The 25,529-nt window shown below is 30.5% G+C and overlaps 2 protein-coding genes across 2 annotated transcripts; both read right to left on the reverse strand.

Moving 5' to 3' along the window:
* Window positions 1-1,398: 1,398 nt before the first annotated feature.
* LOC108457972 (quinolinate synthase, chloroplastic) lies at window positions 1,399-6,514 on the reverse strand. The gene is made up of 7 exons (XM_017757199.2): window positions 5,535-6,514; window positions 5,160-5,444; window positions 4,110-4,328; window positions 3,822-4,001; window positions 2,113-2,625; window positions 1,852-2,013; window positions 1,399-1,773 (listed from the first exon to the last, which is right to left on the reverse strand). The coding sequence occupies exons 1-7, from the start codon at window positions 6,291-6,293 to the stop codon at window positions 1,708-1,710; spliced, it is 2,184 nt and encodes a 727-aa protein (XP_017612688.1). The 5' UTR covers window positions 6,294-6,514; the 3' UTR covers window positions 1,399-1,707.
* Window positions 6,515-22,692: 16,178 nt separating this feature from the next.
* LOC108476054 (cytochrome P450 71A1-like) lies at window positions 22,693-24,574 on the reverse strand. Its single transcript, XM_017778124.1, has 3 exons — window positions 24,299-24,574; window positions 23,964-24,086; window positions 22,693-23,304 (listed from the first exon to the last, which is right to left on the reverse strand). Exons 1-3 carry the CDS (start codon window positions 24,572-24,574, stop codon window positions 22,693-22,695), a joined length of 1,011 nt encoding a protein of 336 aa, XP_017633613.1.
* Window positions 24,575-25,529: the final 955 nt, after the last annotated feature.

Below are 25,529 nucleotides of genomic sequence, written 5' to 3' on the forward strand. Positions count from 1 at the left end.
TGACCAAAATGGAAAAATCTTGTCTTTTGAAGTTTAACGATTAATATTAGCTTGTGTGGAAAGTGCCTAAGGAAATAACGTGAAGAAGCCTTGATGTTGTCCTCCAGGTCGTGACACCAGACTCTTGGTGTCGCATTACTGAAGTTGTTTGTCACCTTAAGAGTTTGAATTTTAAGGGATAACACGATGCACATGAACTAGTATTTGTTTGTAATTTTCTCTGCTCGATGCATTTTCAACTTGATTGTTCTTGAATGAGGTCCTAACCGTGAATAAAGTTGGCATGAAAGACTAATATCACCACATGGTTGTTTTTGGACAGTTGCATGAGCAAAAGCATTAACTTCCATCATCAAATTCTATTGCCTAACTTCAACATCTAATAAAATTGTGGTAACTCCTTGAATACCATAGGGTACTTGGTTTGCAATTCTGGTGGAAGCCCATTAAGCATGGCTGTGATTTGTTCGTGTACACTAATAAACTCTGCGCAACAAACCAACTTATCACAAAAGTGTCTTGCTCTTCATTAAAAATCCTTTCACAAACAAGTCACCTTTATGCTGAGAACGCAAAGCAATCCTATATAAAATAACTTGAGCATGATCTCACTACTGTGTATATTGCTCAACGTCTGCCAAATCTGATATGTAGAATCATGCCCAATCAAATAAGGAAAAACACTTTTGACTTGTAGAGGATAATAAAGATGAGGCAAGTGCACTGTCTTGCTACTCAAAGTGCTCAAACTTGCCAGACCATTTGTACTGAGGAGGTGGAACAATAGAGCCATCGATGAACTTCTATAATTTGTGTGTTTTAAGAGCAAGAACTTGTTGATGCTATAAACGATAGTTGGAGTCAATCTGATTAAATTTCAAAATTTTAAAAATCACCATATCATAAGATTAGCTGTCACAACTTACATCTTTTAATTAATATTAGCATGGTGATGTGACATCGAATGGGTAAGAACTACAACCTTTCTTTTCTTATTTCCTTTTAAAAGGATGATCTAAACAGTTCAATTGGTTACTTGAACAATAATTAATTAATTAATTAAAATTAAATTATTAAATCAATTCAACTGTTTATTTTTATCTCAAATTTTGAGTTTTATTACTTCAAACAGTTTTAAATTTAATCAATTTAACCCCTTCGCTAAAACCAATATATAAACCGATTCTTAATCCAATTAATCTGACTAACCAATTCAATTTTATTTCAAAAACACTAATCACATCCTCGAATATGGACAAATACATACACACACGGTCCAACTAATTAATCCAATCCCCACACGCTTACACAAACATAATCCGGTTCATACAGAATGCCCTTAAAAAGTGTCTGAAATTTCAGATCAAAATGATATGGAAGGAAAAATTAGCTCGAGAGTTTAATTGAATAGAATTGTAAGGGTATTAAGTTATTTTTATAAGAATTAGTCTTGAAGATGATTTCTTCCCTGTAAACTAACGGGGATACAATCTCTATAAAATAAATCAGGATTGAATCCATTTAATTACCTGTAAAAGCTAGCACTGAGCTCAACACCTCAATCTTATTTTAAGCAACTTCGGCTAATGAAGTAAAGAATCTATCACTGAAATTGTACGTTAAAACTTTGTTGTGAACCACAGGTGGATTCAATATCCCCAATCAAAACCCGGTTACAGTTCATTTACCAGCTCAGGTTAGCTACACCTATTTCCCATTACCGTGTGAACCAAGAACCTGGTAGACAAGTTCCTCTGACAGTTCTTTCTTTGCCTGGTTAAGTAAGAATCATATTAGGATGAATCAGTGAACCTTGGATGAAAAAGTACAAAAAAGAGAGCAAATGCTAACCTGAAAGTGTCTCATATGCAGTATAGGCTGACATCCAACATCTGCAATAGATTTTCCTTGCGGGGTTTGCGACTTGAATCGTTCGGTTTCGTATGCTTTAAGATTGTTTCTTTCATCAGGTAAATGGTGGCAAACGTTTAAGAGCGAGCCAAGAGAGTTCATCTGTCAGGTAAAGAGTTTAACCAAATATGAGAAGCTTTAACTTAAAGTAAACATTAACCTATTTCCTCGTAATAACAAATCAAATCCGAAAATGCTAACCTTCATGTAAGGACAAGATGCACAGCCACCATGAATAGAACATCCTTCACCGCTTGCAACTCCGGGTACAACAGGGAGTATAATATCATCACCAGCTTTAACTGATTTAAGTGCAGGTGATGCTCTTGTAGATGTTTTTGTCATAGAGTCTGATGAGACCGGAAAGACAATTTCAACGTTGATTTTTGTGCTAGAAGTCGAGTTTGAAGAATCTAACAAACTGCGAACTGCAGCAACAATTGAAGTCACCATTCCCGATTCTGTACCCAAGACAAATTGGAGGTGGTCATCGACATTTCTGTCTAGTGCTTCCTGAACCCTTTGTTTTATAAAATCCAAAATGTTCTGAGTCGAGCCTACAACACCCATTCCTCTTCTCTTGGCTTCCATTGCCAATGAGAACATTTCTCCGGGAACCTCAAAATGTGCTGTGAGAAATGCATCACAGTACATTTCATTTATCCTCTCTACAACTTCATGCCCAAAAAGATGATGCACAATACATGTTCCATTCTGGTAGAAATAAGTTAGGTTCGTTATTAAAAGCAAAGCAGTTGAAAATATACATAAAACATATGGAAGATATACAAGGACCACAGCGGAAGTGTTATGTATATGTAAAAAGGGTTAAATCAACATTTGGGGCCTGAACTTGGCAGCTTTTTCCCTGTTGGGACCTAAACTTTTTTTTTCAAGTTAAGGCTTGAACTTGGCAATTGTTCCAACATCGGGGCCTGAACTAGGCAACAGTTCCCACATTGAGACTTGAACTTTTGTTGTCCGAGTCAGTCCTTAAATTTAGTAATTGTTCTCATATTAGAGCCTAAACTTGACAATTGTTCCCACGTTGGAGCCTAAACATTAGGGTTTTCAAGGACTATCTTGGGAAAAAAAAGTTTAGGCCCAATGTGGGAACAATTGCAAAATTCAGGGACTAACTTGGATAAAAAAAAGTTCAAGTCTCAATGTGATAACAAATACCAAGTTCAAAGCCTAACTTGGACAAAAAAAAAAAGTTCTGGCCCCAAAGTGAGAAAAGTTGCCAAATTCAGGCCCAAAATGAGATTTAATCCTATTTAGAAATGACAGAAAAACAGGTTAAACCAAAGTAACATTCTAAGATATATTTTTCTTGACCTACTCCGACTTGTGGTAGAGTATCAAATACAAGTATGCTCCCACCACGGATATGTTCAATTTTTTCTAAGTTTTCCATGCAGTTGGAGGATCCTTGGAGTCATATTCTTATAATCATGTCTGAATATGTGTCTCGAGCAAAATGCACAAGGCTGAAGGATGGACACTCTCCCTTCAAGCGCATTCCACAGAAATGTTTCTCACAATCATAGTTCTTCCGTTTTGCATATATTATAATGAATCATATATCCATTGCTGTATATTTGGGGGAAGGAGGACTGTATGAAAGGCAGAGAGATAGAGCTACCATGAAGTTCATGCTTGATAGCATTGGAAAAATAAATATGGTTTTGTTCCATGAAGTTCATAAGATGATAAATTCATAATTCATTTTTTCAGTAATTCCTCGATTTACTATTCACATAAGATATTTCAATCAAATGAATGCCATTCCTTAAAATCGAAATGACCAAAAGAAGTTGGTCTTTTCAATGTGATAATTACAATTAGTGACAATCCAAATGCAAAAACCAAGTTTCTATTTATGCATAAGACATTATCATTGAAGTTACCTCATAATAGTGCAGGCGAGGTAGCAATGATTTAATAGAGTCTCTGTTATGTTTTGGGTGTATTTCAGCAATTTCCTCATCGGACATCAAAGTCATCTGCTGGAACAATTCTTTAATATTCGCACCCATGTAGGAATCGGGTCCATACCATATATTCAAGTCTGGAACTTGAGCAAAAGCCTGATGAAACCAAGAGAAGTGAATTAAGAACAGAAGCCTTAAAACAAAAACGAAAGCATTGAACAACAAAGGAGAGGAAAAACAAACAACGTTTGAAACACAACCCACCTGGAGAATGGTTGGGACAACATTTGAAGAAGTACAAGTGATTGTAGGTACAAGCTCATGAGAATAAGCTTTTGTTTCTAGCGACGTATTAATGTAAACAACATGCAAGGAAGGAAGCGAGTTAGAAGCTGACTCAAGATAGTCCATATAATCAGGAGTAGCGGCAGCATCAGCCAAAGAACAACCAATGCGTTCATTTGACATCCTGTAAACACCAACCTGAAATTCCATTTTATAAAAACAAAACATATCCATTAACAGCATTGGTACTTTGGAGCAGAGAACAAAAAAACATTCAGCTCAATGCTCGATAAAACACACCATTTGCCATAGAAAAACAACAGTACACAATTCAGTGCATACCACAGCCTTAAATTACATATAATTTATGTCCAAAAGAATAGAATAACCCCAACTGCGGATTCTAAAAAGCTATAGAATAACTCTCATCCATAAGCTTATACAATATACATACATTATAAATAAAACGTCATATACTATGTGATACGGACCTTTGGAGAACCACACCCCAAAAGTTAGCTATTGAGGTAGGAGAGCCTAGGTCCTTATAAACCCCACCAGAAAATCTCATACATTCCTATGTGGGATCCAAGTCCCATACCTTGCAATTGGCACATAACAATCCACCACGCTCTGCAACCTCGGCACCCAAGCAAGCTGGCTTTTTGCTAGCTTAATCTAGCCTCGGGATGATTGCAACTAAGAGATATGATGGTTGACTCTGATACCAATTGATACGGACCTTTGGAGAACCACACCCCAAAGACTAGCTATTGAATTGGAGAGCCTAGTCCTTACCCACTAGAATACTTTCCTACAAGGAATCCAAGTCTCATACCATACAATTGCACATAACACTACGCAGTATACATCCTAGTGCTTTGTTCTATTTACTTGACTTGGGTGTGAGTATCACATACAAGTATATTCAATTTTTCTAAGTTCCTGGGGGACCCTTATACCTATGTCCGAATATGAGCCAGGCACGGATACTCCATACAAAATGAAAAGCAAAGAAAGAAAATATACCTCTCCAAAGCCAGCTTTATCAAGAATTGCCCGTACATTTTCTGACATAAAATCAACACCCAAAACAGTGATGAATTTACATCCAGATTTTACCATCTTAACAGCTGAATCAGCCATCACCAATGAGTCAGATATATGAATGTGAGGCCATTCTTTCTGAGCTTCAGTTAAGATGCCTTGCACTTCAGGGTCCATATAAAAATGAGCAACCACACCAATTTGCTTTTCTTTAAGAACATGGACAAGTTCTTTCACCTTTAACTTGTCAGGGGATAAATACCTTGCCTGCAATTCAACTAGATTTGAAACTTAGGATCTTAAACAACCATGTAAACAAAATCATAAAAAAGGGTACAAAATCAGTTAGAAACTAACCTGAGCCTCGGCATAGGTTCCCTTTGGCTGAATACCTTCAGTAGTGATCACTAATGATGGAAATGGCTCAAATGGTGTCTTTCCTTCCTTTTGAGCAACCAAAGCCCTGGTTCGTTTCTGCATACTAACTAAAACATTATGCCAAGTGTTAACACGAGACCTTTCACCACCGGGGAGTCCGACGTTAAGCGCCGCTAAATCCTCTGTTTTCAACTGCAACACTTCTTCCGGCCCCGCCCCATCAAGAACCGAAACCAAGCAAGCACAGAACCCTTTGGTAATCTCGGAATCACTGTCGGCCCAGAATCTGATGTTCCCTTCGGAGTCCATCTGGGCGTCGAGCCAAACTCGGGCTGTACAGCCCATAACCCGGTTCGAATCAGTCCGGGATGAAGCAGGGAGAGGAGGGAGAAGAGAAGCGTAGTGAAGGAGACGCTTGACTCGATCGAGAGGCTCTAGAAGGGACTGAAATTCGGCAACGAGGGTCGAAAGCTTCCACGGTGGGAGATAGGAGGTCTGGGTTGGTGACAGTGTAACAGCAGAGCATGAAAACGAAGTGGGGTTTGAAGGAAGAGAACCAGGAGGAGGAGATTGAATGCATTTAAGGGACTTGAAGAAAGAGCTTTGATGGTTTCTGGGTATTCCATGAAAGTTGAAATGGAGTGGTTTGGGGCTTGAATTTTGGGCTCGAGAGATTGCAAACAACGATGAACAGCTCGAAGAAGAAGGTTTAATGGCCATGGAAGAAGAGAAATCCATGGATGAGAGAGATAGAGAGAGAGAGCAAAGAGAAGACCTTGAAATGCGTAAAGGTGAAAGAGAAAAAGCGTGTTAATGGCGACGGATGGGTAATGCAAGGCAGAGAAGGAAGAGCCGTGTGTTAAAAGGTGAAGAGGAAACAGACACCGCCACCAATTAACCTATAAAAGCAAGTAAGCGCCAAATGGTTCAATCGTGGGATGTAATTGACTAGGTTTTTTTTATATATATATATATATAAAAAAATAACCTTAAAATATTAATTTATTATGAAATGATTTGTAGTACTATCATTATTATGTCAAGCAGCATTAGCCTATTTTTTAATTGCAGTAGCGGTACTGAATTGAAATAAAAATAGTGGGACAATATAGGCACCAAATTAAATGATTTTTAACTTTTGGGCAATTTTTATGTTATGTCTATGTTATTTTAAAATTAAATTTAAATAATTTTAAAAATACAATAATAACAAAATAAATTTTCTTTATTTTATTTTTAAAAACAATAAAACTAGAAACTATATAAAATTTTTATTTAAATTACCTAGATATATTCTTCAAAAAATTCCTTAAGTTTATCTAAATTTAAACATAAAGGGTAATTATTTCATTAGGTCCCTCAATATTTTATATAATCACATTTCAATTTAGTGCCGCATTTTAAGGGTAATGATTAAAACATAATTCAAGGAAAGTAAGTTGGTGCCACTTTGATATAATGGTGGCACAAGCAAGTACTATAACAAACGGGTCATTTTCTTAAATAATTTTTGTTCTAGGTCATTTTCATAATTAATTAATATTTTAAAGTTACTTTTATAAAAAATCCAATTGAATAAATTATTAAAGATTATAAAATTAGATTAGATAATTTATTTTTAAAATTTTAATTTCTTTAGTTTTTAATTTTAGAATTCGGTATAATGATTAGCACTGTTAACAAACTTTCATTAAACTTGTTGGTGTGACATTTTAAAATAAAAAATATTCAATTGGTACTTATGTACTTAAAAATAACGTTGTAATTAACTTAAATTTAATAAAATTAATTTTAACAATGTTTAACAATTTGACCTGAATTTTGAAATTTGAAAATAGAGAGGTAAATTCCTAAAAATAAAAGTATAATAACTAAATTTCAAATTTACGAAAAGTATAGGAACTTATGACATATTTTAACCATTAAAATTTGTATGTGGAAATTTTAATAAATAAATAATATGAAATATGAAATTAAAAATAAATTGTTATGACCGACTCATATCAGTTTGCAAACCCATCGATACAATCATTTATTCCAGACTGATATCTCAACTGATTCTTGATTCAACCAGTTTGACAATCTAATCCAATCCGATTTTGAAAATAGTGCAATTAACCAATAAACCCAACCAATCTAACTTTCAGCTTTTTTCGATAGAAATACCACAAACCCCTTGCACTATACCTTGGATTGTATTTTAGCCTCTCTACTGAAAAATGGATAAATTAGTCCTTTTATGTTAGATGAGTGAGCAAAACAAACTCTTCGTTAAATTTCAGTGTTTATATATAATGTTTAATAATAAATTTAGCCCTCCTCAACCTTTACACATTTGTTCAATTTGACCATTAATGTTTTATTGGAAGTAAATCGAAAATTTCAAAACTAATAAAATTAAAGGGTTCAAATTAAAAAAATCAATTAAGCCCTTTTAAATTTAAAAAAATATTAAAAAATCATAGGAATGAAAACAATATTTATAACATTTTAAAATTATAAAATTTTAATTAAAAATAACAACACCAATCCAATAAAAGAGTGGTAAATTCCATTAAATTAAATTATTTTCTTTTCCTTTTTTTTGGAAAAGTACTTCATGTGTCCCCATTATTTAGGGATGCAAAGATTTCTTGAGACGTGGACGGCTTATTCCTTCAAATTAGAAAGTTTTAATTTTGGAAAATAATTATTAATACAAACTAGGCTCCCTACCACACCTTTAATGTGGAGGAATCTATTACTTTAAAATTAAGAAAATTTTCAACCGCTATTTGTCTTACAACTATTCAGCCTATCTACTTAAACTTAAAAGGATATGAATAAAATATTAAATTTAGACTCATTTTTAAATTAAATTAAATTAAAATAAATATAAATATGTTAATTTCATTCTTACCGTTTAACTTTTAATTTGATTGAAATTTTCAACTCGCTGTACCCAAAAATTAACTAGGGAGAGAAGTTACAGTTAGGCTTCCTTTGGATGTCCGATTGCTTCCAGTGAAGCACGATTGTTTTTGAAAATAGTGAAACGCACCTTAATCATTCGTTTGGATGACATTAATTTTTGCTAGTGAAAGAGATTTTATCGTGCTAGGCACTTGGTTTTGGACTGAAGCATGGAGCTCCAGTAAAGAAAAAGAAGCTACGGTGGTTTTGCCTTTTACCATTTTAACCTGTTTTGTTTTGGCTGGATAGTTGTGCTTTTTGTTTAGAAAGTGGACTCCATAAAAGTTAATTATATTATAGTAATATATAAACTTTTTATTATGATAAATATATTTTAATTATTCAAAAGATATATAAATATTTAACTTTAACAAAAATATGATTTTAATTTTTTGAAATTAATATTTTATTAAATAATTTAAAAAACTTCTATTATATATAATTTCTACTCTAATGTCCTTAAAAGTAATTTTGTATTCACATCTCACCGCTATATCTGCGTTTGAATCCAAATACACCCTCCACCGCTGTTTTTAATCTCACCACTACAATATCCAATCTCATTGTTATAGTAACTAATCTCACCGTCACCGCTGTTTTTAACCTCACTGGGGGTAAACACACTGCCCATCCGAACTAAGCCTTAGTAAACTGAAACCCCAATGGAGGAAAAAAGGTCCATTTTACCCTTTCATTTGTAGTTCATTTAATTCTTTATTTTTAATTTATAACCTCTTATCATTTTAAATATTTATTTTATTAACTTGTTTTTAATAAATATTATTTTAATAATTTTAATGATTATTGTTTAACATAAATATAGTTTTAATATATGTCAATTTTTATTTGGTATATGTTTTATTATAGATTTCATTAATAAATATAAATATTATTTTATTCTTTTAATTTATTTATTATATTTAAATATATTTTTAATCTAATATCCTTAATAGTTGTTTTTTTTTTTCTGGTGAAACCTTAATAGTTGTTTTTATTCTCATCACAACGCTATCGCCGTGTTAGAATCCAAATGCATATTACATGATAATCTCACCGTTATAGTACTTAATCTCATTGCTGTAGTAATTAATCTCATCTCTATAGTAACTATATTTTATAGTTTTTAGATTAATTATATTTTAATTTGGGTTTACTTGCTATTTTTCTTTCTGTATTGTATATATTGGATGAATAATAGAAGACTCGGAGCATGGAGTTAAAAGTGTTGAAGAGAAACCTTCAACTCCACCGGATTTAATTCAGTGAAATAGAGCATACACTTCAATTGAGAAATTTTGGTAGCAATTAGTATGTAAGAACTCTAAAAACAATGATAACAAAATTCAAAAAAAAAAATGGAAAAAAGTAAGAAATCACTTGGAAGCAAAAGAAAATTTCTCTCACACTAAATAAAATTTCAAGCTTGCAAAGATGAGAAGAAAATAAGATTCGGAAGGCTCGACATAAATTCTTTAATTATTTTCTCTCTAGATTATTTCTTTTTACTTTTATTGATACAAGTTTGTTATGCATCTCTTTTTGTGTTGTTTTCTCAACTCAATATGTACTAAACTCTATCTTCTTGGAACAATGATGGATCTTATTTCTTAGGTAATTAATTTTTTTTCTCTTCAATTGTTTCTATCCTTGTTACTTATTTACTTTGTTATGAACTTATTTGGATTAAGCATTTGGAATACCCTAAAATTTCGGTTTTTGAGAAAGGATAAATATTTTAAAGGAGAATTAAGTATTTGAAAATGAAGTGTGAATGATAAGAATTAAGGACTAAATTGAAATTTTTAAAGTTGAAGGACTAAAGTGCAAATTTTTAACTTTTTTAGAAGCTAGGGCGAAGTCAAAATTTTTTTTTAGGGAGCCGAAATGAAATTTTAATTTTTAATAGTCTATATCTTTATAATTTTTAAAGGATTAAATTAAATTTTCAAAATTTTGAGGGGCCAAAGTGCAAATTTATCTTTACTAATTTAAATTTTTAAAATTTATAAATGACCAAAACAACAAATTTTCATTTTAGGGGGGCGGGGCCCTGCCAGCCCCCTCGATTCACCTCTGTGTAGGTGGGGTGAAAATTTTAACAAATAGTTTTTTTAGGATATGGCATGGATATGCATTGACATATGAAGTTGGAAAATCAAGTTAAGGACTAAATTAAATAAATTAGAAAAATATAAGAACCAAAGTGCAATTTCTTCATTTTTGAGAGAGGGGCCAATTTGTAATTTTATCATTTTTAATTAATATCTAGTGTTGAAATTACAATTCCAGAGTTTCATATGTGTAAAGTTTTAAGGAAAAGTGAAATGATTAAGGAAGGACTGTGTTTAATTTTGGTTGGATTAAGTAAAAAATAAATAAATAAGAAAATTTAAGTAAAAATGTAGAAATTACTTGCATATTTCAGCAAGAGGGACGGCATCAAGCTAAGGAAAAAGAGAAAGAGAGAAGAAAGAAGAAGAAAAAAAAAAAAAACTATGTGTTTTCTAGCGAAAAGTTAAGCCAAAAATCGCATTTTCTTGTCATATTCACGAAGCTTAGAAACATGGTGTTTGTCATCTTTTCTTTCGAAGAAGAAAGTGAAAGAAAAGGTTGGAAAATTTTAAGGAAAAAAGAAAGTACCTTATTGATTTTTTATTTTCTTACCTTATAGTTTAATGTTTAATATTTATTTTTATGAAATGATTTCATGTAATTAATGAATTTATTATAATAAAAAAAACTTAATGGTACGATAATGAAATATATATAATAGTGAAAATATGAAATATAATATATGTGTCATGTGAAATAAGAAATAGATTTAATGTATTTGTGCTTTTAATGAACAGATATAAGGATATGTGAAATGGAAATGCTATGTATACGATTACGTGAATTTAAAAAAAAATGATTTATAATAGTGAATTTTATGAAAAGGATTATATTGTAAAGCGTTAGAAAGTGGTATGTGTGATTTCAAAGTAAATGATTAAAGTGATACAAGTGACAAGAAATGGTCGTGGAGTTGAGAGGAGTTGGGGGATTTGGATGAGAATCGGGCTGGTGATATTGAGATTCAAAGGGGATTAGGAGAGGAGTATTGAGATATATGATGTGTTTATTGGACTTCTCATATATTTTGTAGAGTTTCGTTATAGATTAGAAGTTCGTGTTTAGTTTAGAATCTTTACAGATTATCAAAATATTGTATATGTTTAACTAGTGATATTGATATGTATAAATCAAGTGCTTAAATAATGTTTTAAATGTAAGTGAAACGAATGAAAAATAAATTCATTAGTAATTATTTAACTGAAATAATTTAAAGATGGTTATATTATGTGTGAGAATTGAGAAAAAATGTTTACATTTAGATAATTGAATTTGCAATTGTGATTAATAGTTTGTAGTAATGATATTTTCTATATGCTTATTGTAGTATTAATGCTATTTAGAATAATTTATTATGTTTATTGTGCATTAAATTGATAAAGAAATGAATGGTAAGTAAATGAATTCAATTTGTTACTTATTAAGTTTTACGAGATTAACGCATTTGTTTCTAAACATGTAGGTGAAAAATAAGTTCTGAGAAGAATCAAGGAAGCTATTTCAGTTCGGATCACATCAGTGTTTAAGTTTTAAGTTCAAACGCTTTGGTATGTAAATTTTGGACTTTAGTTTGACGTGTACTTAAGCTTACTAGTAATAATGTGAATTATGTCTGATAATGTTTTGTATTATACGTTACCTCAGTTATAATAAAACAATAATAAGTTTAAGTAGTGAGTTTAATGTTTAAATGTAACATCTCTTACTTAGATCGAGTGATGGGTATTACAAGTTTGTTCTTAGTAACTTTATCCAACTTGCGTAGTATATGAATATAAATTGTGGGGAATGGGAATTAACTTAGGTAGATACTAGAAGGATCTAATTAATGCCACTAAATCATGAACTAGTAATTACATAGATTAAATAATTGAATGAGTGGTAATTAAGTGAATTTAAAATTGCAATTCTAAGTCTCTAAAATTGATTGAAAAACTTAGAAGCTTTCATTATTCTAGTTTAATTTAGAATTTGTGTTGCTAATCTTGATTAGATAAAATTAAATAGTTGAATAATATCTTTTATCACTTTATTAATTGATGGACACAAGTGCATTTGTGTTACAAATTTGAATCATCATCACTATTTCCAAATTTTTGTACAACAATAATACCAACTGACTCAACTAGCATCCAAGTTCATATAGTAAACAAAAATTATATGTTAAAAGATCTTACTCCAATTGTTTGTAATGATAAAATTTTTTATCCCATTTAATTCAAAAGGATTAGTCTATTATTTAAAATTTAATAATTTTTATATTAATTTTATATTTAATAATTAAATTTAAAAAATATTTGTTATTGATAAATAATAATTCAAACCAAATAAAACTAACCCAAATTAAAATTTGATATATTAAATTCGAATAGTAATGCCATCCTTAGAAAAGTTGATCCCATATCGTTAAAATGGAAGGTAAATTACACTCAAAATCACTAAACTATTAGTAGCATTACATTTTGGTCATTTAACTTTTAGAAGTTACAAAATAGTTACTGAACTGTTCAAAAGTTTTTATTTAAGCCACTAGGCTGTTAAGTTCATTTTCTAAAAAAAAGTTCGGTTAGTGAGCTCCAAGCGACGAATTGATGATGGTATGATGGATCAGTAATCATTGACAAGTAGAACATACCCTAGATTCAAGTTGATCTGATAGTTATTATCGGAGATCAGAGAAGAAAACTATTTGGATTTTGGTTCGCAGATTTATAACATTCAAAGTTGTTTCATGAAAAAAAATTGAACTATAGAAGAGAAGGGAAATGAGGGCTTTCGGTTGGTGCAAGTAATGAGAATAGAGAATGCTATATAATAACGATTTTAACGGTTTAGTGACTTAAATGAATGAAAACTTTCGAATAGTTCAATAACCATTTTATAATGTTTTGAAGTGACCAAAACGTAAACTTACTAATGATATAATGACATTGAGTGTAGTTTACCTTAAAAAGAATCATATTATCAGAGGCCTTGGAACTTTTGGTAAAAATTGAGATTCTAAAATTTTAAACATACGTGGATTTTGTCCCAATTTATATTCAACTTAAATCATGTTATAATAAGTTTTGTTTAGTGTTATTAATGTTTAATTCTACCCATAGTATTTGAGTAAAAATACTATGGAGGCCCATGTATTAAGAGTTAGATTGCATTTTGCCTTATTTACTTTTAAAAAAATTGGCAAATTAATTATTATATGTTATATTAAAGAGTAAACCAATATTTTCTATTAAAATTTTCATCTATTTCTATTGTTAAAAAATGGTATAGTTGATAGAATAACCGAATAGTTGCACGTGGTGTGCCACATGTACCTAATGTTGATATACAATGACCAAATTTTGATAGCAGAAATGAATGAAATTTTTAACAGAACGAGCAAGTTACTCTAAAGTACATGGACTAATTTATTTATTTTTGAAGTAGAGAAAACAAAATGTAATAGTGTAGTAATTTTATCCTAATTATACCACTTTAAATTATTTAAAAGTCAGAGGTAGAGGTGTGCATGGGCCGGGCCGAGCTGGGCCCATAAAAAATTTCGGTCCGTTTTCAAGGCCCGGGCCGGGCCCGGCCCGAAATATGGGCCTAAAATTTGTCCAAGCCCGCCCGAGAAAAAATGGTAGGCCGAGCCCGCCCGACCCGCCCATCATATTAATTTTTTTGCTTTTTTATTAAATAAAAACTTTAAAATATAATAAATCAAATACATTTAAAACATAAAAACAAATATTAAAACAAAAAATAAATAAATAATGGGACTAAAATAATTATTAAAATAATACATAAATTAAAAATATAATAAAAAGTAATTATATTAAAATTGAAAAATTGAAACAAATTAAAACTAAATTAAGAATTAAATTATATTAATAACAAAAGTTTTACAATATCAAAATAACATCAAAACAACAAAAAAGGTAAAGTAAAAGTACTAAAGTTATTTAAAATTAAAAAAAAAAATTTAATATTAAAATCGGGCCAGGCTAAGTCGGGCCCGGCCAAAAATCTTACAAAAACTCGCCCGTTTTCTAAACGGGCCTCGTTTTTTATCCAAGTCCTTTTTTCGGGCCTATATTTTTACCCAAACTCTCCTATTTTTCGGGTGGGCCTTCGAGCCAGGCCGGGCCGCCCGGCCCATGCACACCTCTACTCAGAGGTAATTGATTTACTTTTCCGTTATTCTTGTGAAACTTGTTGACAAGATGAGACAAATGATTCCAATGTATTTATTGTTTGATTGAGGATGGTCCACGTATATAAAAAAGTGGTCAAATGCATGTTGTATGGCTTTGGCATCTAAAGAGATCTTTCCACATTTTAAGCCTCCATTAAAACTAACCCACAATGACCCCTAAAAAGAAAAAGGGTAAATTTCTAAAATGGTCACTTTTATTTGTCTCAGTTTATATTTTAGTAACTTACATTATCTTGTTGTCACATTTTAGTCACTAAGCCATTAATTTTAGTTAACGGTGTAACGGTATACTGACATGGAACGTTAAATCATCATTTCAAATAAAAATTTTAGGTTAAATTCTACATTTGGTCCTTATATTTTTTTTAGTTTGAGCAATTTAATTTTTTTCTTTTATGTTCTTTTAACTTTTTTTTCCATTCTCTTATGCTCCTCCCTCTTTTTTTCTCCCTTTTCTATTTCTTTTAACGTAGTTTTTCTATATTTTCCATTTGTTAAAACTAGTTCACAAGCTCGCCTCACTTGAAAAAAATTAAATTTTTTTTAATAAAAGTATAAGGACTAGTTTTAACAAATGGAAAACATAGAAAAACTACGTTAAAAGAAATGAAAAAAGGGAGAAGCATAAGAGAAAGGAAAATAAAGAAAAAAAAAAGTTAAAAGAACATAAAAAAATTAAATTGCTCAAAACGAAAGAATATGGAGACCGGTTGTATAAATTAACCTAAAATTTTTGTTTGAAATGATGATTTAATGTGCCACATCAGCTTACCGTTACATCGCTAATGACAATTAACGACTCAATGACTAAAATGTTACAAAACTATAATGTAAGTGACTGAAACCTAAAATTTCAAATATAAGTGACTAAAATGTAACCTGAGGTTAACAAAAGTGACTATTTTGATAGTTTACCCAAAAGAAAATTAATGGGAAGGTTAAATCATGGCAATATCAAGGTGTTATAGCTAAATTCAATCATAAACCTTTTAAAAAAATCAAATTTAATCATCAATTTTTAAAAAGATTTTTTTAATGAAAATATCAACTAAAATATTAAATTTTAAATATGGCAACAAAGGCAAAGCCAAAATTTTTTTTTGGGGGTCGAAATAAGTTGTATATTTTTATGATAGTTAAAATGTAATTTCACCATTTTAATAGTCTACATTTTATAACTTTTAAAAATTAAATCAATTATTATCATTTTGGTGTCAAAATATAATTTTACCATTACTAATTTAAATTTTTTATAAATTATAAAGAGGATAAAAGAAATTTTTGTATTTTATGAAGGCTAGGGCCTTTGTCAACTCCATAGCACTACCTCTGCATGGAATTCCACATCTACTTCATGCTAATTTATTAAATTTTTATTAACTTTTTATATTTTTTATTTTTGAATATTTTTATAATTTTTAAAATATTTATTAACATGACATATAACACAAATAGCGGCATGTCATCGTGAAATCCATGTGGACTACCACACCAATATCAATATTACATAATTAAACAAGTTTGGTTGATTGAATGGAATATATAAATAATAGTATTATAGTATTTAGTTGAATAAAATGCTGTTAAAAGAATAAAAGAAAGAATAAGTGTAAAATGACATTTTATCCTCCGACAAAATAATTGATATTTTATTTATACTATTATTAAATATTTATATTAATTTTTATTTACTAATAAAAATATAATAATAATTTTATTATAAAAATAATATCTATTATTTATTGACCCTAAACCATAAATTATATTCCAAATTTAATTATAGTTACACATAAAATAATACTCTTTTAATATAAAAATATCTTACTTTTTTTACTATAAATATCTAATTTTGTTTCTCATTTTTCGCCATCTCCACCTTTTTCACCTTTCTTTTTCTCCTTTTATTGATTCTTTTCTTCCTACTTCTCCCTTTACTTTTTTCTCACTTTGTTTATTTCTCCTTTCTTACTCCTTTTTCTTTGTAGATGATGAAATCTTCTTACCCTTTGAAAAGGTGAAGCCGAGTAAAAGCATGGTGGTAATTTTTTTAAAATTAATTAATAGATAAACAATACTGTACAAGCCCAATTTTGGGACCCAACTCAAACCTACCCAAAACCCATTACAACCCAAGCCCAATAGGCCCAAAATAATGTAGCCCAAACCTTTAGAGCAAAACAACAGGAATTTCAAGCCCTAGGTGCGGTCTTCTGACCCCAACCACTGCCTCAGTGCTAGTGGCACCTCCACCACCGCCTCTGCTCCACTACCATTTGTCTGCAGCAACAATGGAAGAATAGATAGATATTAAAAAAAAGGAAATGAAATGGCTATAAAAAGCCAAGCAAAACCATTGTACAGGGGTTTTTTTTTATGATTCTCAGAAGAAAAAAGAGATTCACATCAAAAGGTTTAGTAAATAAAAATACGAACTTGCAGCAAAGAATTTCGAAGGCTGATCTAAAGGTCTATCTACTGTTTTTCTATTTGTTCATCATTTTACCCTTTCTCTTACTCTTTCTTTGAAACGTTATTAATATATATCATTTATGTTTATCAAAACAATATGCATCATTAAGTAAATATATAAAACAAAAAATAAAAAATAAAAAATTTTATTCCTGAGGCGATTTCCGGCCACCGTGTACGGTGGCCGGAGCGACGGAGCCACGGCGGAGTGATGGCCGGAGTCCTCGCCGGCATATGGACCTGCAAAGAAAAGAAAGAGCTTAGTTTTCTTTTTTTTTTCTTAACAGACGGTAGAAATGATTTTTAAGGCTGATTTTTTAACTTATATAGGTGTTATAAAACGACGTCGTTTTGGTCGGCACCCATAAGCCCCAAAACGACGCCGTTTAACCAACCTGACCCGAGAACTGGCTCCGACCCGCCTCAGGATCCGCGCGTTTTCATCTGATGGTCTAATTACGCGCGCGGTCCTTCCGCTTTTCACACGTTTCGCAATCAGCTTTTTTTTATTTCTTTCAAATTGGCCTCAAAGTTCATCACGTTTTGTAATTTAATCCTCTCTCCTGCGACGTCGTTTTAAGGGTTCGGGTAAATTCCCCTTTTGGCCCCTGGATATTATATGCGTATTCAAATAGGTGCCCCTTTTTTATATTTCCTTTCGAATTGGCCCCAAAATCCTGTTTTAGTTTCGAATTTAGTCCCTTCTTTGTGATTTAATCTGATTTTTATATTATTTTTACTTTTTATTTTATTTTTTTAGCATTATTTTAACTGTTATTATTATTATTATTACCATATTCATTAACATATTATCATTATTTTTGCTATACTATTGTTATTATTATATATACATACCTTTTATTATTTTTATGTATATTTTAAATATTATTATCGTTATTATTATCACCTATATGGTTATTATTATTACTATTAATATATATTTTGTCGCATATGTATGTATATACATTTTCTATAGGTATAGTATTATTTTAATTATCTTATTTTAATATTACTATTATATTATATCTTTTTAACATTATTATTACTATCACTATTATCATGATATATTAGTATACATTTTATACGTACATATACACATTTACATATGTAGTTTTATATATATATATATATTATTACTCTAATTTAATACTTTTATCTTTGTATTTCTATTATCATTACATAGTAGTACGTATTTTCATTATATATATGTATATATATATATATGTTATATAGCATTATTAATAGCTTAATACTATTGTTTTAGGTATTTGTGTGTCACATATGCTTTCATTAAATATATATATATATATATATATTCCCTATTAAGCACATATCTTACATTACATACATTTTATATACATATATATTTTTACGTATACTCTGTCTAATCTTTTAATATATTACATATATTTTTGCGTGCATATATATCTCATTAATATCGCATTTTTATGTATTTTAATACTACGTACACATATTATTATTTTTAATATATACATTTATGTGTTTATATATCGTTATTATTAGTCTTTGTTATTGTTACTATTTTTAATAAATATTGCATACATATTTGTAATCTGGTATTATATGTTTTACATACATGTGCTCCCTACTACTTCATATTCACATTATTACTATCATATTTAAATACCATGCGTTATTATCGTTTCGTACTATTGTTATTTACATTATTATTATTATCGTTATCGTTTTCGTTGTCATTATTATTTTTATTTTTGCCATGTTTATCATTTGTTTATAATTGCATATTATTAGCCTTGATCTTACTTCATCTTTTACAGTTGATCATGTTATTGTTTTGACACCGTCGCACCATTATTATATTCTTATACACATCAATGCTATATTTTGCTTTTACATTTTATTATAAATCGCGTTGCTTTTTGTTCAATGTATTAAAGCAATTCTTTCATAAGAGCAAAATCCGTTATTAGGTAGTCCGAAATAATCGTGCCCTAACTTACTGGGTTTCGACTTTTCCCATTTAACCTAAATAACGGAATACTCTTTTAAATCATTATACGAGTTTTGAAAAATGCTTATTCTCGAAGATGTGAAGTGTTGTGCCCTAACTTACCGGGCATGATATTTTGTCATCTCGAAATAAGAATTTTGTTTAGAAATAAAGGCAATATTCGGTGTTTGAGAATTCGAGAGAACGTACCCTAACTTACTGGGTTTCGACTTCTCTCGTTATTCTAAATAATCGAATACCCTTTTAATAAAATACATAGATTTCATAAAAGGCAAGCTCGCTCTCGAAAATTTAAGATGTCGTGTCCTAACTTACTGGATGTGACATTTTATATTTTGAGACGAGAGGGTCTTTAACACTTGAGCTTTTTATAAAGAAGGATCGTATTTTAAAATTCTTTCAAATTTTTTTAATTTTCGACACTAAGATACTAATTAATCAACTAGGTACCAATTTTGGGCGTATCGAGGGTGCTAATCCTTCCTCGTGCGTAACCGACTCCCGAACCTGTTTTCTTGATTCTCGTAGGCCAAAATTGTTGTTTAAATAAACCAAACTATTTATTAAAAACAACCACTTTTATGAGGTGACCCGATCACACCTCGTCAAAAAGGATTGGTGGCGACTCCCGTTCTTTTATTTTCAAAATCCAAGTCGATTCCCGTTTTTTTTCAAAAAAAATGGTTACGACAAATACAAATTTATATTTTCATCAATTAAATTAAAATAATTAAATGAAAACATTAATTGATTATTTTATCTCTAATTAATCAAATTAATAAGATATAAATACTAAATAAATAAAAAAAGTTTATCCGTTTTACTCATCTGTTCCCCTACCATCTCCACTGATTCTCCGAATCATTGATGAAAAACCAAACTTTCGGTCAAGCTTCATTCTTTAAATTGGTAAGTTGTTTTGAATCCGTTTCTTTTAATTTTATGTTTTAAGAATTTCAAAATTCAATCCTAAAATTGTTACAATTTCGAAATATTGCCATTATAAATTTTGAATCTTTTAATGCTAAATAATTTTATTAAATATTTATAGGACTAATTTGTAAAGTAAAATTTGTTACTTTTTAAATATTAGAAACTAAGATGTGAGGTTTAAAAGTATTGGTAGTTTTCGACAAACATGATTATATTAATGGTGGGGCATATGACAACAACAAATGGATTAGAGACGTAGGAGTGTAGGTATTTTGAAAGTAAGGAAGGACGAAAAGTGATTGTGAAAAGATGGCCAACTTCCTCACACTCCAATGTCTATTTATTCTTAAGTTGTATTTCAATTTTGTTTCTTTAGTCACTTGGATGGAGCTCTAAACCCAATTCAATTTGGATTTTGTTTCTTCCTTCTAATTTCCAGCCGAACAATACGAATCATTTTCCCATTGGAAAAAGTACCTTTTGCTTTTCTACAACCTTTTTTTTCTAAAAAGGTCCTCACTATATGCATATAAAAATAATGAGTGGTAGAATCTAAATCATCCTGTTTGCCTCAATAATTTCTCAATGGGACAGTAAGTGCACGGTCTCTTGCTACAGAAAACCCCACTTGTTTGTTTAATAATTATTGTATTAATAATGCATTAAAAAAATCATGTTTATATTTATTATAATATATAAATTGTCGGAGTAGATTATGGTGATGCCATACACCACATGTGGTGCAACGTGTTTGAATGATATTTTTGTAGAATAATTGGTAATGGTATTCTCTCCCATTGATTTTAGAATAAGAGATAGTATTTATAAGAGAAAAAAGGGTTTAGAGTGGATTTCTATTATTATTTTTTTTTTTAATAGAGTTTAATTTAGACTTGTGTTAGGGTATAAATTTTTTGGTTTAAAATATCAAAATTTTTTATTAATTGATATGAGTTGATATGCTCCGGTATAAGTTGGTATTTGACCAAAATAGGTTGAAACACATTGAATTGATCAAAACACACCAAAATTTTAATTGGAATGAAACATAGACTAGATGTTAGTTTAGGATTGAAATCGTACATACCAACTAATATGGTATAGACTACCACAATAACAATTACCCTCTCAGTTGAAGAGAAGTTTATGAAGTGAGCTTCTCTGAGGTTATAATTTTGAGGTGATGAGTTGTCGTTTTTTAAGTAAAGTTGAAGTGTATAACAATGACCGCTTGTCATTTCGGTTAACCGTTGTGGGATTAATGACCTCTCTGTGGTTATTTTGAGACACAAAACAATGTCTTTAAAGGGTATGATTGTTGGTCGTTGACGTGATGTTGCTTCTTTAACTAACAATTACTTTTGTTGGGGACACATTTTTCTTCAATTTGTTGTCATTTCAAAGTTTATATTCATTCACTATAAATAGAAGCTTTAAGCTATTTGAAAAGGGTTTCTATTATGCAATCTTTGAGCAATGTCTGTTAATCCTCCAAGTTTTTTTGCTATTTTGTACTGAGGTATGGATACCTTTTGTTTAAACATCCATTAACGACCCCAGATGTTTATAATAATAATTTTTGAGTTAAAATATTATGGGTAAATGTTTAAATTACACAGTGTTTAGCTAAAATCTCTTTGGCACCAAACATAATAGTCTTATACCGGGTTCATATAGCTGGACCGGGTATAGGGGTGTTGCACTAATTCTATCTAGAGGTGTGCTTGATAGAGTAGAAAAGTGAAATGATGAAATGAGAGAAAATAAAAAAGGAAAGAAAATAAACTTTGAGGGTACTTGATACGGAAGAAAAGTGAGAGAAAAGAAAATATGATAGTGATCATTTTCTTGCCTAATGCATGAAAACAAATCATTCCAAATTGGAATGATAAGAAGAGAGAAAATAAGGGAGGGATGTATGTTTATTCAAAATTATAAATTTTCTTTCCTCTCATTTTTCAATTCTACCAAGTAATTAATAGAAAGAAAATTATTTTTTCTTTAAATTTTTCCACCTTTCCTACCAAACACACTATGAAAAGGAAATTTATATTTTTTTATCATTCTCTTTTTCTACTCTTTCGATTTTATATCTTTCCAATTTTCTTTTTACTCTACCAAGCTAAGCCTAAATGCTAACCTTATGTTTAGGCCCCAACGTGATAACAATTGTCATGTTCAAGGATTGACTTAGACAAAAATAAAATTTAGACCCTAATATGGGAGTAGTTGCCAGGTTTAAGTCTCAAAAAGTGATTTTAACCCATAGATAAAAGTAAAAGCTTTTAAATGCAATAACTTTTTATAACAAATAACGATATAAAATAGGAGTGAGTAAAACTCAATTCAATTAGAAAAGATGAATTGTTTTTATTGAAGTCGAAAACTACATGAAATATGGCATGGGATAGAAAAGTAGTGTTGTTGTAATGAAGAAGATAAAACAAAAGTAGAGAAAGAGATGAGATGAAAAATGGCTAAGTAGATGGATGAAATATGGTGGGCATAACACGAAGAGTCTTATTAACAGTAAGCCCATAGTTTTCAATCAAATCCAAAGTCTCCGTAGTTTCACCATCACCCAACTTCCAATCAAACCTAAACAAAAGATTTGCAACTAAATATTCAAGCGATGCAATCGCAAATGGCATCCCAGGACAATCCCTTCTCCCGCATCCGAACGGGATGAACTGAAAATCTTGACCCTTAAAATGAACCCTGGAGTTCTCAAATCTTTCCGGGATGAACTCTTCGGGGTTTTCCCACCATGTCGGGTCCCTTTGAATCGCCCACACATTGATGAAAACTGTAGTGTCGGGTGGAATGTCGTAATTTCCTAGTTTAACGGCTTCTGATGTTCCTCGACGGACCAAGAAAACAACTGGGGGATGAAGCCTTAATGTTTCTTTGATCACACATTTCAAGTATTTCATTTCATTTAGGTCGTTTAAATCGATTTTCTGTTTGTTTTTCGCCACTTTTCGTACATCTTGTTCAACTTTTTTCAACACGTCTGGTTTTTTCAACAATTCAGACATTGCCCATTCCGCTGTTGTGGATGTTGTTTCAGTTCCTCCAGCAAACATGTCCTGAAAAACCAAAATTTTTCAAAATAAAAATAAAACTATTCATATTTTCTTTTAAAAATATATAAATTATTTGTTGTTTAATTCTTAATCCTTATGCATCTTATTTTTTATAATATTTAAGATTTAATTATGAATTTTATCCTTTTATTTTACTTAAAATTAAAAATTAATCTCTACTTTATTTGAGTAACATTGTTAAACCTTACAATAAAAATATTAACCTAAAAATCAACACTTCATAATTTATATACACAAAATTAACAAAATCCAGTAGAATTATCTATATGCAAAGGCGGACCGTTATGGTGGCCTAGAGGGCATGGCTTCTCACGTAAATTTTGAAAAAGTTTGATTTCTCTCTTAAAACTTTTAGAAATTTTTAATTAATTCCCCTCAAATTTTTAAAAATTCTTATTACAATTTTTTTTTAATTTTAATTAAATTCTCTTAAAATTTTGAAAATTCTCATTATCTCATAAAAATTTAATTAGACCAATTTTTTTAAAAATTTTCTCATTAAACTCTTAAAATTTTTGAAAATTTTTAGAAAATTTTAATTAATTCCCCTGAAATATTTTTGTTTAAACAGTCTAGAAATGGATATAAACAAAGGGAAAACATAAAGAAATGAGAAGAAGAGAGTTAAAGAAAAAAAAAACCAGTATGATTGCTTTGATGTTGCCTTGAGTGAGATCCAAGCCATCTTTTTGAAGTTGCAAAATGATAGAAATGAAGTCTTTCTTTTCATCAATGGCTTCCTTTTCCTTATGTTCATCAATTACCTGATCAAAAAACAAATCCAATTCCCAAAAAGTTGATTTCAATCGTGAAATAAACCCAGTTACATAATCCAACCATTTCAAAGACGGCCAAAAATCACCAAAACACAAGGTGGTGAAAAGAACCATAACCCTCCTCGTTAACTCTCCAAAATGAAATCCGCCATTATCGTCTTCAGCTTTTCGACTAATAACACATCGAGAAACAATGTTACTCGAGACGCCATTAACATCTTGGTTAAATCAACAACATCACCATTAACAGCAGCCTCATGGATTTTCCTTATTATAGCATCAACTTCTTCTTCTCTTACGAACTGAAACGTTTGAACACTTCGAGCACTTAGTAACTCAAGAGCACAAAGTTTCCTAATTTGTCTCCAATAATCTCCATAAGGTGAAAACCCCAAATCTTTGCACCCATAAAACAAGATATTTGCAGCAGTGGTGTTTGGTTTGTTCATGAAAACAGTATCGTAGTTTTTCACCATTTCTTTCAAGGAGTCAGCTGATGATACAACTAGGGTTGGATTTTGACCTAATTTAAGAAACATTAAGGACCCATATTTTAGTGAAAGGTCTCGAAGGGATCGGTGGGGGAGTTTCACAAGTTTATGAAGGTGGCCAATGATTGGTAACTTTGGGGGAGAAGGAGGCAAATTCTGTAATTTGTGTTTTGATAGTTTAAGCCGAAGTCAAAAGGAGAAAATAAAGAGGATGAAAGAGAGAAACAAGGGGTTGTAGAGTTTATTTTCATTGATGAGCTCCATTAATGGTCTCCAACTTTTTGCAGATCAAATTATGAACTAAATAAGAAAAACTCCTGTCAACCATTTTTATTTATTTTCTTCTTTTTGCAATATAAAATTCCATCAATTTAGCATGACTCGGATATTTTTAGATTTTTTGTTGTTTCAGAGTGGAGTCAGGTTAAGTTATCTCAAACTCAAGAGGTTTTCTGTTGTCTTGCAGTCATTGGATTTTGATAAAATCTAGAGTAGAATCGGGTTGAATCTTAAAATGAGTAGTCAAAGTTCTCTAAACATAGTTTTTTTATCCACAAGACTCAGAATTCAATTCTTGATGTTTTTTATTATCTTGTAGTTACATTTAATTTTGTCTAAATTTAAAGTAGAGTCTAGTTGAATCTCAAAATGAAAGTCAAAATTATATAAATATATATATATATTTTTTAATCCACAAGACTTAAACTTAATTATTGAGATTTTCTCTTATCTTGTAGTCACACTAAATTAGAACAGAATCAAATTAAAACTGAGTATTTAAATAATATTCATTTCTCAATCATCTTATTCCTTATGTTTAGCATGTTGTGTATGATCATCTTTTATCAAAGATTCCCATAAGAAAGGTCGCTTCTTTATATATTATATGTTTGTTTGAGAATGTAGTTTGGAATTTTGTAGGTTTTGATGTAGTTAAGTT

This window comes from Gossypium arboreum, chromosome 7 (assembly GCF_025698485.1).
Source record: "Gossypium arboreum isolate Shixiya-1 chromosome 7, ASM2569848v2, whole genome shotgun sequence".
NCBI lineage: Eukaryota > Viridiplantae > Streptophyta > Magnoliopsida > Malvales > Malvaceae > Gossypium > Gossypium arboreum.